At 40.6% G+C, this 14,818-nt stretch overlaps 2 protein-coding genes across 4 annotated transcripts; both read left to right on the top strand.

Annotated features, from left to right (window-relative positions):
* The first annotated feature begins 103 nt into the window (after positions 1 to 103).
* LOC129868576 (glutaminyl-peptide cyclotransferase-like) lies at positions 104 to 8,716 on the top strand. 2 transcript variants are annotated; one of them, XM_055942680.1, is made up of 8 exons: positions 104 to 194; positions 466 to 701; positions 1,005 to 1,151; positions 1,328 to 1,630; positions 2,123 to 2,284; positions 2,387 to 2,486; positions 2,886 to 3,002; positions 5,624 to 8,716. In XM_055942680.1, the coding sequence occupies exons 2-8, from the start codon at positions 468 to 470 to the stop codon at positions 5,767 to 5,769; spliced, it is 1,209 nt and encodes a 402-aa protein (XP_055798655.1). In that variant the 5' UTR covers positions 104 to 194; positions 466 to 467; the 3' UTR covers positions 5,770 to 8,716. The 2 variants fall into 2 exon arrangements, with proteins under 2 accessions (XP_055798655.1, XP_055798656.1); XM_055942681.1 differs by lacking the exon at positions 104 to 194 and having other exon boundaries at positions 468 to 701; positions 2,886 to 2,932; positions 5,624 to 5,739.
* Positions 8,717 to 10,103: 1,387 nt separating this feature from the next.
* sdhaf1 (succinate dehydrogenase complex assembly factor 1) lies at positions 10,104 to 11,608 on the top strand. Of its 2 annotated transcripts, none has more exons than XM_055942669.1 (2): positions 10,104 to 10,178; positions 10,872 to 11,608. In XM_055942669.1, the coding sequence occupies exon 2, from the start codon at positions 10,904 to 10,906 to the stop codon at positions 11,243 to 11,245; it is 342 nt and encodes a 113-aa protein (XP_055798644.1). In that variant the 5' UTR covers positions 10,104 to 10,178; positions 10,872 to 10,903; the 3' UTR covers positions 11,246 to 11,608. The 2 variants fall into 2 exon arrangements, with proteins under 2 accessions (XP_055798644.1, XP_055798643.1); XM_055942668.1 differs by lacking the exon at positions 10,104 to 10,178 and adding an exon at positions 10,194 to 10,415.
* Positions 11,609 to 14,818: the final 3,210 nt, after the last annotated feature.

Below are 14,818 nucleotides of genomic sequence, written 5' to 3'. Positions count from 1 at the left end.
CCAACTGCAGACACAGAACACAGCGTGTGCACTAAAATTGGGGCCATAACGAAACGACGACGATATGGCCGGGGTCAATATACGATTAGTGCGGACATTGATAGTTTATTATACCTCAGTGGTTGATAGATTTGATTGGATAGATCCGTCGCTGCTTGTATGTCCCAACATGACTGCGTGAGTGCTCCATTCAGGTAAAATAGCCTGTATCTTGTTGTTAAATTGTAGCCTATCCTGATGAGATTGTGTTAAATGAAAATAATAGATGTCATAAATGGTTTCATGTTTATTTGCCCACCCTCGGCTCGAGTCTAAGCAGCCAGTGGCCTCATTAATTCAATCGGTCATGGACGTTATTCTCCATTGCCATACGCTAGCATGGAATCATAAGCACTATAACGCACATAGTTAAGAAAGGCTCTGTACCGGACTGAACTGTTGTATGAATCTAACGGTTCTTCCAAGTTATGAGAACCACCCGGAAGCACCGATCTTCTCCGGGCACCAAGCTGCTACTGGGACGCTGCTACCGGCTCCGGATGTCCCGAGTTCGGGTGCTTCTCGTATGCCTATGTGGGATGCTGGCTATAGCTCTGACACTTGGATTTTCTTTCTCGAGTAATGATACAAGCGATGATGATGACAGTATTCATATGGACGATAACACACAATTTCGTGTGCCAGACTTAATAAGGGACAAGGTAGGTGATGGATCCTGCACTGTAGCCTCCGGTTTTTCAATATTGCACTAAGCCTAAGGAGTAGCCTACTTTTTAGGTGCTGCTGTCTTGCTACAGCCTACATACCCGAGCCAGCTGGAACACTTAACCCAGTCTGTTCAACTATATACACTTCACTGATGGCAGACAATTTACCTCAAGTCAGATCTTTGATTGTTCAATAATAACAGTATTTTCTGCCTGGTGACTGACGGTTTTCAAAATGCATATGTGAAAAAACTACTGCAACTGTCTCCTCTCTCCTGCTGTCCTCCCTTTCTGCAGTTGACCCATAACCCCCGTCGGGCCACTGTGGCCCAGATCAAGCGTCTGGTGGGCCAGGTGAATTCAGGTAGACTGTGGTACTCTCTCCTGAGGCCCATCCTGGTAGAGAGACTGCCAGGTACCAGGGGCAGCCGTAGGGTGCGTGAGGTTAGGAACTCTACTGACTCCAGCAAGAGACATCAGGGTAGAACGTCTGTAATTAAAGTGGAACTGGTGTCTCTCTTTATCCCTTGTCTTACATGTTATTGTATCAATTAACATGTTGTTTTCTGATATAATGTCCTTAGATTAAAATCACACTGTTTTTTCTGTGACTGCCACAGCATATCTACAGCCATCTAGAGTTCCTGTCAGCGGGTTGGTCATTGGAGGTCGACTCCTTCAACTCTGCTACCCCAAAGGGAATTATCACCTTCTCCAACCTGCTGGCAGTCCTGGACCCCTCGGCCCCACGCCGTCTGCTGCTGGCCTGCCACTACGACTCCAAGGCTATGCTCCCAGCTTCCAAAACCCCCGACGGGCCTCTCAGGAGGTTCCTAGGGGCCAGCGACGCGGCCGTCCCCTGTGCCATGATACTGGAGCTGGTGACTGCTCTGGACTTCCACCTGAAAGTGCTAAAACAACAGGTAAATACTGTCTGCTCTGCTACTGTAGGACAAGGGTACGCTTCAGAGGGCAAGGATGAAAGTGATGACTTGACAGATCCTTTTACGTTCCTGGCTGCACTGGGAATATAAGTTGTTGGATTTGCGGAAAACTGATGACAGGATGAGGCTTTAGTGTGTTGTTGGGCTACCCTCTGACGTGTTTGCCTCTCTCCCAGGATGTCAGACTATTTATAGATCTGGAGTCTGACCCATGCACACACATCAATTATTAAAACATTTATATCCAAATGAAACTGTGCAGACATTTATAGGTTGAGGCACAGACATCATTAACACTCACCGGACATCTCCCATGTTGGCATCAGAAGCAATGTATTTTAAAGGATATTGAATGATAGTCACATATTACTCGACCAATATATATTTTTCTCAGCATATATGTTATATTACAAGAAAATGTATCACTCCAACCCCTGTATCATTCTTTCTGTCTGTTTTTCTTTCTGGTAGAAGTCACAGGTGACTTTGCAGTTGGTCTTCTTTGATGGTAATGAGGCGTTTGATCAGCCGAGCCCCTCCGACTCTCTGTACGGCTCACGTTACCTTGCTGACCAAATGTCCCGTACACCTCACCCTCCAGGAGCCGAACATACCACCCTGTTACATGCTTTGGTGAGGCTTTGTTAGTGTTTGTTACAATGTTCCATTGCCAAGCCTTATGTAGTATGCAGTTAATGTTTTGCTTAGCGGAGTGTTCTGTATGTTGAATGGCAGGACCTGTTTGTTCTTTTGGATCTGATTGGTGCCCCTGACCCTATGTTTGTCAACCACTTTGACGACACTGTACGCTGGTTTGATGAGCTGATATATGCAGGTACGGCCCCCACCTCTCTTCTCAAAATGTATACTCCATATACTGTATCACAAAAATGTCCTATATTGCCAGGTAAATTAATGCATTTTTATCACGCTCATTGCTCACTGTAATTGCAATGTGGCAAAAACCTATTGTAATGGAGATAGTGAGGTAGAGGGACACTAGAATGACAGAAAGAGCCAGGGAGCAAGGCAGAGAGAGTTTTGTAGGTGGATGACTGACTCATGCTAATACAGGACCAGGCTCTGCAGTGCTGATCTGGCTATAATTCCACTCAGGCACAAGTAATAAGACACCTGAAATGAGCTGTTCTTCCTCCATCATTTTTTCTCTCCTCTCTGCTTACCCTTTCTCCACCCCCCATGGCCCGCGGTGGCTGTCATGTCCGTCTGCTAGAGAGGAGGCTCCATAAGCTGGGTCTGCTGTCCTCCCACCCCAGAGAGGTGAGCTACTTCAGGAAGGACATAAACCTGGGCCCTGTAGAGGACGACCATGTGCCATTCCTCCAGCAGGGTGAGAGAGCACACCCACATAGATAGGCAGATGGTCAGAGGGCACATTTACTGACTAAGGATGGACGTTTAACAGTACACCATGAAAATATACAAGTGGAGGCTCCTCAGAGGAGGAAGGGGAGGACCATCCTACTCAGTGAATTTCATATTTTGTTTTATAGTGAAACATTAAAGATGCACAATGCGGAAATCACTTGTCTATTTCCTGGTTGCAAAAATTTGAATAGTTCGCCTAATTTCAGTTTATGTGAAGTAATGTGTAGAGCCCTCAAACTCAACTCTGGACCTCAAAGCAATTTCCACTGCAATGTGCACTTAATTATCAGGTAGAACAGAAAACCAGCAGGCTCTGGCCTTCTACGGTAAGAGTTGAATACCCCTGGTGTAGAGAATCATTGTACCATCTAAACTGTGGTGAAATATATTTTACATAACCAAAAACATTGTATTTTCAGCTGTTTAAAGATGGTGTACAAAACCGAAAGTAAAAGACGCAAAAAAACATAGAAATTGCGCATATAGAACAGATCTACCGCTTCTTAGAGTATGACAAATCTATAACTCACATTTCTATGAAATGTTTGTCAAGTCACCCAAAAAGATACATATTGCAAGTTCTCCTTTTTAGGTAAAACTATACTAAATATATTCACGTCACCAAATAACTGATTAAAACACAGTTTTGCAATGAAGGTCTACAGTAGCCTGTAGGGTAGCACCATGGTGTAGCAGAACAGCTAGCTTCCGTCCTCCTCTGGGTACATTGACTTCAATACAAAACCTAGGAGGCTCATGGTTCTCACCCCCTTCCATACACTTACACAGTAATTATGACGACTTCCGGGGGACGTCCTCCAACCTATCAGAGCTCTTGCAGCATGAACTGACATGTCCATCCAATCAAAGGATCAGAGAATGAATCTAGTAGTGAAAGCATAAGCTACAGCTAGCTAGCACTGCAGTGCATAAATTGTGGTAGTTGACTCAAAGAGAGAGAAAGACAATAGTTGAACAGTTTTGAACAAAGGAATTTTGTACAAAATTAAGGAGAAGCAACAGAGCGAAATATATATTTTTCTTTCAGTTTCACTTTGACTTACACTAGCTAATGCAGCTAATTTAGCGTCTTCAACAACCTGACTCAAACAGCGAGGTATGATATTTATGTTAGTTAGCTGGCTAAGGCTATCCGACACGTCCAATTCAAGGTGAGCTTTCGGTTTTATAAGTGTATTGCCACTGGGGCCCGCCGGTGTAACTGCTAAACTGCTTGTTGTACACTACTGCGTGATTGTACACATGGATTGGATTGTGGGTTTACTAACATGTTAGTTATAGTAGCTATGTTGACTATGAAGTTAGATAATATGGTGACAACAATGTAGGCTGTATGTAGCAGTTATGGTATGAAGGTTTGGCTTGGAGAGGTTTATTTCACATGGGCACAGACAGCTGTTGTGTTGTGCACTGAACTCCACAAGCGAAGGGAAAATATGAGAAGAGAGCGTGTAAATGTGATGATGATGTTTGTGTGGCTACTATGAAAGTGAACTGTGTGTGCTTATAAGGGCACAAGGCGAGACCCAGATGCAGACACGGGAGGCAGATGGTTTGAGTCCTTGATATTTATTATATCCAAAAGGGGTAGGCAAGAGAATGGTCGTGGACAGGCAAAAAGTCAAAACCAGTTCAGAGTCCAGGAGGTACAGTGTGGCAGGCAGGCTCGAGGTCAGGGCAGACAGAATGGTCAGGCAGACGGGTACAGAGTCCAGAAAACAGGCAAAGGTCAAAGTAAAAGAGAATAGAAAAGGCAGGAGCACGGGAAAAACACGCTGGTTGACTTGGAACATACAAGACAAACTGGCACAGAGAGGCAGGAAACACAGGCATATATACACCGGGGATAACAAGCGACACCTGAAGGAGGTGGAGACAATAACAAGGACAGGTGAAACTGATCACGGTGTGACAGTGCGGGTGAACAGGGGTGTATTTATTCCGCCAGTTCTGTTGCAAAACGTTTCGTAAATGGAAGAAAACGGAATGAAACAGGGATGGACCTACCTGAATTTGTCCACTAGAACCTTTTGTTTAAGTTTTGCAACTGTTTGGACTAATGATTACACCCTAGATCAGCTAGATGCAGGCATTACTCCAATTTGTCTTTCGACCTTTGCACCTACGTTATAAACTTAATTTGTAGGCTAGGTTGTAACAACGTCATGATGGGTATAGGGCAAATACGAGTATCATGTAGTAGCCTAAACATATCGACGTTACATTGAGCTGGGTGAATGTAATATGAAAGACAGACAGTCATCCAATATGCTGTAATAGAAATAAGGCCATGCTCATAAAAGAGCGTCCTCCTTCATCTTAAACCGCCACTGATATCTACACAGCTGATTAGACTATGACCTTATGACTGTACTGTATCTGCAGAGAGTGGTGTCCTCCCTCTGCTTTAGTTTTATCCCTGTAGAACTTAATCTACCATCTGCCTTTTTTTTCTCTCCCTCTATTAACCTCTGTCATCCCCTACACTCTACCCTATCTCATTTGTCTTCTCCCCTCCCCTGTCTCTCTGCCATTCCCACCCACTCCCCTCTATGCCTGCAGGGGTTCCAGTCCTACACATGATCACAACGCCCTTCCCTTCCTTTATGCACACTCTGGAGGACACAGCGGAACACATCCATTCTCAGACTATAGAGAACCTCACCAAGGTGCTAGTAGTGTTCCTTGCTGAATACATAGGACTCTGACTGACGTTTCCTCCCTTTACTGTTGCTCATAGACATGTATCCTTTAGACTTTATGCCACAATCACCCAGATGCATTTTATAATACCAGCCACTCTCCCACATAATCAATTTACAATCATCAAAGTCCTATCATACCATGCCTTTTTCTACATCACCTATATCCCTCGTTCTAGAATCTATACCCTAGTAGTCTTGTTGTTGTTGTTTTCTATCCATTCTGGAGCCATACTAGAAAACGGTTGAAATTAGGATTGTGATTATAGAGGCCTTTTATAAACCCTGTCCCTCACATTCCCATAATCCATGTGGAACTCAGACTTATGCAAAAACAGAATGATAAACTTGATTAGGTGACTTTTCTCAATACGTTCAGTAAATGAGGTTGTGAACACTAGAGTATATAGTGTTTCCCAATGAGGGAAGTTCAAGCTAGATCATGTGGATAAAAAAAGATTAAAATACTAAATAAAGAGGTGATATACAGACATTACTGTACATATTTGTTCCCCAAAAATCACTTATATGTTTAGGACAGACAGTCCAGTAATAATATAGCAATAAATATGTGCTTTGGGAAGTGCTAGATTATATGGGATATAATTGTGTATTAACAGTGCCTTCAGAAAGTATTCACACCCCTAGACTTTTTTCACATTTTGTTGTGTTACAGCCTGAATTTAAAATTGATTAAATTTAGATTTTTTTTTGCCACTAGCCTACCTACAATACTCCATAATGTCAAAGTGGAATTATATTTTTGAAAATGTTGCAAAATTAATTACAAATGAAAAGCTGAAATATCTTGAGTCAATAAGTATTCAACCCTTTTGTTATGGCAAGCATAAATAAGTCTCATGGACACACTGTGTGCAATAATAGTGTTTTACATGATTTTTGAATGACTACCTCATCTCTGTGTCCCACACATACAATTATCTGTAAGGTCCCTCAGTCAAGCAGTGAATTTCAAACACAGATTCAACCACAAAGACAGGAGTTTTTCCAATGCCTCACAAAGAAGGGCACCTATTGATAGAAGGGAAAAATAAAATTAAAAAAATACATTGAATATCCCTTTGAGCATGGTAAAGTTATTAATTACACTTTGGGTGGTGTATCAATACACCCAGTCACTATAAAGATACGAGCTTCCTTCTTAACTCAGTTGCCAGAGAGGAAGGAAGCCGCTCAGGGATTTCAACATAAGACCAATGGTGACTTTAAAACAGTTACAGAGTTTTTTTGGGCTGTGATAGGATAAAACTGAGGATGGATGGATCAACAACGCTGTAGTTACTCCACAATACTAACCTAATTGACAGAGTGAAAGGAAGCCTGTACAGAATAAAAAATATTCCAAAACATGCATTCTGTTTGCAACGAGGCGCTAAAGTAATAATGCAATGAAATGTGGCAAAGCAATTAACTCTTTGTACTGAATACAAAGTGTTATGTTTGGGGCAAATCCAATACAACACATTACTGAGTACCACTCTCCATATTTTCAAGCATAGTGGTGGCTGCATCATGTTATGGGTATGCATGTAATTGTTAAGGACAGGGGAGTTTTTCAGGATAATAAGAAACAGAATGTAGCTAAGCACAGGCAAATCCTAGATGAAAACCTGGTTGTCTGCTTTCCACCAGACACTGGGAGATTAATTCACCTTTCAGCAGGACAATAACCTAAAACACAAGGCCAAATCTACACAGGAGTTGCTTACCAAGATGACAGTGAATGTTCCTGAGTGGCCGAGTTACAGTTTTGACTTAAATTTACTTGGAAATCTATGGCAAGACTCGAAATGGCTGTCTAGAGCTTGAATAAGTTTTTAAAGAATAATGTGAAAATATTGTACAATCCATGAGTGCAAAGCTCTTCGAGACTTACCCAGAAAGACTCCCAGCTGTAATCGCTGCTAAAGGTGCAAAGTATTGACTCGGGTGTGAATTCTTGTGTAAATTAGATATTTCTGTATTTCATTTTCAATACATTTGCTAAAATTTGTCATTATGGGGTATTGTGTGTAGATGGGTGAGAAAATCCCTCTATTTAATCCATATTGAATTCAGGCTGTAACACGACAAAATATGAAATAAGTCAAGGGGTATGAATACTTTCTGAAGTATTTTATAGTAGCTTATGCAAGTAATGCGAAGTTATGCTTCCTACATAGACCCAACAGTTCCAACTCTGTTTGTAGAAATACATGTACTATGTATTAGGATGAAGATAAAGATGAATCAAATGTATTAGTATGACTTTGTATATTGAGCATTACAATATGTAGAGATATTTATCTAGAAGTAATACTAGGTTCAGTGCCAATGTGTCACATAGTATTTGTATACTGAAAGAGTCGAATCCACCAGTTATCTTGTCAAAAAGCGATAATAACTCAATTGAAAAGTATGATTATTGTTTACTGTATGCATCCACTATTGTAGCACAACAATGGCTTTCACATGATAAGTTGTCAGCCAGCAGAATCTAATAATGCATAATAAGAAACTATTTTATGCGCAATACTTGCTACAGTAAACTCAGTGACAACATTATTATACTGAATGAACCAGACTGTGTGAATGGATGCTGTAACTGTCACAGTGTTGTTACATAGCCTGGCTGACAGTCTATTTCTGCTAGCCAACATGTCTTATAATTGTTTTGCCGAAAGAAACAAAACACTCAGAATGGTTCATGCACAACAGGCATGCACCCGGGCTTCCATTGGAGTCATGCCATCTCCTATGTGAAAGATTGATTGAGGCTATTTTGTACTTCAACCCTCAACCCAATATTGTATTGCACTACTATCTGCCATCGCCTCATACTTTAATTATGTTTGTATTATTATTAAACTGTATGAAAAATGTATATGAAATTAAGGATTGCTTGCATAGAATTCCACACAGAATGTTTTCCTAAATAAAGATTATAAACTTGTTTGATTTGTTTAATTTCATGTGTGAGAAATTTGTTGAAACATGTTAAGTTCACCCCAACATTTGAGCCTGTACTAAGCTGACAACAGAATTGTGAGGTGAGACATCCAAGCCAATAGAGGGCAGTGTAACTAACACCCAACGCAACAGTTCCGTCGCCTTTGGCTTTCGTAACATAAACATTTAAACACAGAGTTTCTAAACTCAGAGGCGCAACATCGCGAGACTTCCGGGAACGCTTGCGAAACAGACCAGGCCTGGGTTTCGCAAAGGTATCGTAGCACTAACCATCTTAATTCCATTGAAACTCAATAAACGAAAGATAATTTTAGTGCTACGATGCTTTTGGGAAAATCAGCACAGGCCGGGGTTTGAGAAGTGAAAAATGGTTCGTTAGTTTTTAATTTCTCGAAATCTAAAGGGACAACGTAGATTTGAGCCAATGACTCAACGAGTTTAACATGTTATTACGCCAACCTCGTGAAAGTGACAAACTGACACGTTTTCATTTTCATAAAAAACAACTTTATATCGACGGAGTGCCTTTGATTTGACGTCCTGGGTCATTCCTACTTTTCGGTACCTTTTCTGTCCCCAGGAAATATCAGTTCTTATTTAGTGTAATATGTAGATTACAGAAGGCTTTAAATATAAGGCCAGGTGTCCTTAACCTTAAAAAAACATAAAAACATGGATCCTGAAAGGGAGTTTTATGCAAAAAAAATTGTCAGTGAATGTTGGCGTTTTTGTTTTTTGTCTCCAGTTATCTACTTCCACAATAAATATGCCATAAAATAATAATAAACATTCTAATCTTTCTTCATTATTTTATAGTCCTAGTTAAAGTCTCTTTCATCAATAAAGTATTTTTCATAATTATTGTATTTATTATTTTATTTATGATTTTCCCTGATCACTTTCCCTGTTAGTTTGTTGTAATTCTTCATTTAAGAAAGCAACCCCTTCCTACAATGACATCAAATTTAGGAAGTGTCGTAATTTCTTTGGTGGGAAAACTATTGTGCAAAACTAAATAAATATAAACACTCAGTTGTTAGTCTATATGTCCCACTCATAAATGTCCACTATGTTAGGCTAAATTATGGAGAAAATGTAAATATGTTTGATAGAGAAGTTAAAATCCTGTTAAAGTGTTCACCATTTTGCTAGCCAGCTCAATCTTGCTACAAGTGGGTTCCACCCTGTTAGGATTATGCACCTAACAAATTGGAAAATGCACTCAATATTTTTGTAAGTGCCTGAGATTGACCAATTTGTTTTTCTGAAAGTCAAACATGCCCATTTTCTCTTAGAATACTATTTAAAATACATATAATTTTTTTTCTCCAAAAGTTTTGAGGGCCACATGGCACCGCAAGAGAGGAATGACCCGCCTGCACATGACGTATTTATACGCATGAGTTTAGCTAGCAAACGTCGCTGTGACATCGCCTAGAAGTCTGGTATGGGGAAGCAGTTTTGGCCTATCTTCATACAGTACTGTCTTTGATACATAGCTAACATGAGTTATCATAGAGGTCGTGCTGTGTTAGCGAGCTAGTGTTTTAGCAATATGTTCATCAAACGGTTTAAGTGGTAAACAGGTTTTTAACGGGAGGTTCACACTTGACATTAAACGCATTTCACTATCAAATGCAGGCAAATTTACTGTATTTTCGAAGTTGATACTGACTGTCAAGGTATGTTAGTTTGCAGGTTAGCTAGCTAGCAGTTCTAGCCCAGTAAATTCGACTAGCTAGCTAGTATTTAGCTACTTGACTTTAAACCATATTGTGGTGTTTTAGTATCAGAATGTATGTGGAATGTCTTGTAAAGTGTTCAACTTTGTGGTGGGTGTAGGTTAGCCACTAGCTAGAAGTTTTATTGATGTGACTCACTCATATAATACTGTTCCTGTAATGTTACTGTCCACTGTCTGGGATGAGTTCGGGTCCCTGACTGTCCATACTGAGTTTATTTATCATCAGGGATATTGGTTTCATGGGCTATCATCATGAGGCTAATAAATTATTTAGGACCGTATAGTGTTTCTTCAGAAACACACCTATAACCATAAGATAATATTTATAATGACAACTAACATGGCCAGATAATATCATTGTTTCACCAGTCACTATGATTTCTTTCTCCCATAGGTGTAGGAGACACTTCATCTACACCCTGATGCATGTGTTGTGACGGTGAGGCTGCTCCATTCTCTATCCTCTGGTCAGTCGTCTTCCCTGGTCATCTGTGTTGCTGGTGCCCTGTGTTCCACACCATGGTACGCCACAGTAAGCTGCAGAAACAGGTGTTGTCTCTGTACCGCCAGTTCCTGCGTGCTGGCCAGGACAAGCCAGGCTTTCTACCCAGGATCCGGGATGAGTTCCGAGAGAACTCCCACATCAAGAAGACTGATGTCATGCACATAGAATATCTTTACCGGCGTGGACAGAGACAGCTAGACCAGTTGAAAGATGTGAACACAAAGCAACTAGGAACTTTCTCCAAACCTAAAGCAGAGAGATGACCAAAACCATTTCCTTCTCTACAGCCTCTGTTGTCGCTACCTCTAGCTGGATACATCGGCATCCACTATGTAATTACATTAATAAATCACTAGTCAGATTACTACTCCTTTCAATCTGCAGCTGAGTAAGTGCAGTCATTGTCCTAAGCAATGGCCATGGATCTGAACTGTATGACTGCACTATTGTCCTCTGTCAGAGAGGTGGACACCACTGATGATGAGGATGAACATTTTTAAAACAGTCTCTGGCCAGTGAGTTTGTTGGGTTGAGCAGACCATTTGCTCTGGTCATTGTTGTAAAATACTTTCATCTAGCTACATTAACCTGTTGAGTGTTTTGGATTAAAGATGATATGATCAGTATGAGAAGTGAATTTGACTATTATTTTAAAGGTCTAGCAAATACTATTATATGCTTACGTGTCACAAGAGGTCAAGTAATGGCATTATATAATGCTTATGAAATGTATGGTAAATAAACATGTATTGTCACATATACCAGATAGGTGAAGTGAAATATGTTGTTTTATAGGGTCAGCCATAGTAGTATGGCACCCCTGGAGCAAATTAGGGTTAAGTGCCTTGCTTAAGGGAACATCGACAGATTTTTCACCCTGTTGGCTTGGGTATTCAAACCAGCGATGTTTCAGTAGCTGGCCCAATGCTCTAACTGCTTGGCTACCTTCCACTCACAGCCAGCAGCATACCACCCTGCATACCACTGCAGGGTTGCTTCTGACGGTAAGCAGGGTTGGTCCTGGTCAGTCCCTGGATGGGAGACCAGATGCTGCTGGAAGTGGTGTTGGAGGGCCAGTAGGAGGCACTCTTTCCTCTGGTCTAAAAAATATCCCAATGCCCCAGGGCAGTGATTAGGGACACTGCCCTGTGTAGGGTGCCGTCTTTCGGATGGGACGTTAAACGGGTGTCCTGACTCTCTGAGTTCATTAAAGATCCCATGGCACTTATCGTAAGAGTAGGGGTGTTAACCCCGGTGTCCTGGCTAAATTCCCAATCTGGCCCTCAAACCATCATGGTCACCTAATAATCCCCAGTTTACAATTGGCTCATTCATCCCCCTCCTCTCCCCTGTAACTATTCCCCAGGTTGTTGCTGCAAATGAGAATGTGTTCTCAGTCAACTTACCTGGTAAAATAATGGTAAAATAAATAAAAAATAAATAAAAGGTGGCATCACACAAATTAGAAATGCCTGAGTAATTTTGATATTGACTGTCAGAACCAGAAAGTAGCACAAGCTAACAGCCCAATCCCAAATGGAACCCTTGACCCTACTCCCTATGCACTTGTGGAAATCTGAAATTATTTGGTTGGTATAAGCAATATGGTGAAACTTCAACCTAGCATATGAGAGGGCAAGGTGCAGCTATTAGCATATTGGTTGCACCTGTCAAATCCTCTCAGATCTCAAGTGTGTAGGGTCTACTATAGGGGGATATCTCAATTGCATTTCCTTAACTCCGCGTGTCCTCTCGCCTCATTCTCAAAACCCATTGGAGGAGAAGGTCAGATGGGTGTGAGGAGAGAGGACATGAGGAAATGCAATTCAGATTCTCGCTAGGGGTCCATTTGAGATTGGGTCATAATCTTGACAGCTCAATATGTAAGGCTCTTGCTTTAGCCGCTAGGTGGCGGTAATATGGGTAGATCTCAGCACATGAACTAGAAGCAGAAGCAAAGATGGTGGATAAATGAAAGATGCCGTTTACCATTGAAAAAATGGTCCGTTCCGGTCTGCTTAACGGGTTGACTAGGCACCAATGCAATAGCAGCTGGCTCTGGTCTGTTTAGTTCAGGGATGGGCAACTGGTGGCCCCCTTAATGTCCCCCAGTTTAACCCCCCCCCCCCCCCCCCTAAACTTATCATGGTTGAATTACTTTGTTAGTCATCTCACTCAGATATCATATTAAAAACTGCAAACATTTCTCTCCACCCTATGGCAAAATGTGCAGAATTGCAGGAAATTCGCTGTTAAACTGTGGCCCCTCATGATGAGTTCAGATTTTTTGTGGCCCCCCACCCCCATCAAAGTTGCCCATCCCTGGATTAGTTAATTGACTGTATAATACTGTATAGGAACACCTGCACTTTTCATGACATAGACTGACCAGGTGAATCCTGGTGAAAGCTATGATCCTTTATTGATGTCACTTGTTAAATCCACTTCAGTCAGTGTAGATGAAGGGGAGGAGACAGGTTAAAGAAGAATTTTTAAGCCTTGAGACGGATTATGTGAATGGGCAAGACAAAATATTTAAGTGCCTTTGAACGGGGTATGATAGTAGGTGCCAGGCGACCTGGTTTGAGTGTGTCAAGAACAGCAACGCTGCTTTGTTTTTCACACTCAAAAGTTTCCTGTGTGTATCAAGAATCCAATCAACTTGACATAACTGTGGGAAGCATTCTGTGGAACGCTTTCGACACCTTGTAAAGTCCATGCCCTGAGGAATTTAGGCTGTTGTGACTGCAAAAGAAGGTGCAACTCAATATTAGGAAAGTGTTCCTAATATTTTGTACACTCAGTGTATATAGCCTTATTTAAGGTAGATATAATTGTTGTCAATTGTATGTTGTCTTTGTCTATTTTCTAATATGATACATATTACCTTATTTTAATTATTGTAATGAATGTATATTAAAAGCATTGGTGGAAAAAGTACCTAATTGTCATACTTGAGTAAAAGTAAAGATACATTTTAATAGAAAATGACTCAAGGTAAAGTGAAACTCACTCAGTAAAATACTACTTGAGTAAAAGTAAAAAAAAATATTTGGTTTTAAATGTACTTAAGTTTTCAAAGTAAATGTAAATGCTGAAATATACTTAATTATCAAAAGTAAACGTATAATGATTTTAAATTCCTTACAAGGTTTCACAAACTCGGTCCCCAAGGGATGCACGTTTTGTTTTTTGCGTAGCACGACACAGCTGATATAAATAATCAACTAATCATCAAGCTTTGATAATTTGAATCAGCTGTGTAGTGTTAGGGAAAAAAACTAAACGTGCACATTAAAAACGCTGTATTAAGCATACCAGACTACATGATTTTCTTGTGTTTTTAAATTTATGGATAGCCAGAGGCACACTGCAACACTCATCATTTACAAATGAAGCATTTGACCAGAGATGTTCTCTTGATAAGTGCATGAATTGGACCATTTTCCTGTCCTGCTAAGTATTCAAAATGTAATGAGTACTGTTGGTTGTCAGGGAAAATGTATAGAGTAGAAAGTACATTATTTTCTTTAGGAATGTAGTGGAATAAAATTAAAAGTTCTTAAGAATATAAATAGTAAAGTAAAGTACAGATACCCTAAAAAACTACTTAAGTATTTTTAAGTGTTTTACACCACTGATTTAAAGGGAGACTGTTCTGATGCTTTTTAGGCAAATTATTGAACACAAGATAACTCATGTCTTCATTCATATGACCTAGACTTCATACATCAGGTTTTTGCCAAAAGATAAAGAGTGGGTTGTGATTTAGGGACATTGCCATGTTTCATTCTGTCCATAGCACAATGCATGATACGTGTGGTAAGTGCTATATG

The sequence above is a fragment of the Salvelinus fontinalis genome, chromosome 13 (assembly GCF_029448725.1).
Source record: "Salvelinus fontinalis isolate EN_2023a chromosome 13, ASM2944872v1, whole genome shotgun sequence".
Lineage (NCBI taxonomy): Eukaryota > Metazoa > Chordata > Actinopteri > Salmoniformes > Salmonidae > Salvelinus > Salvelinus fontinalis.
This window is presented reverse-complemented; position numbering and strand designations above follow the sequence as displayed.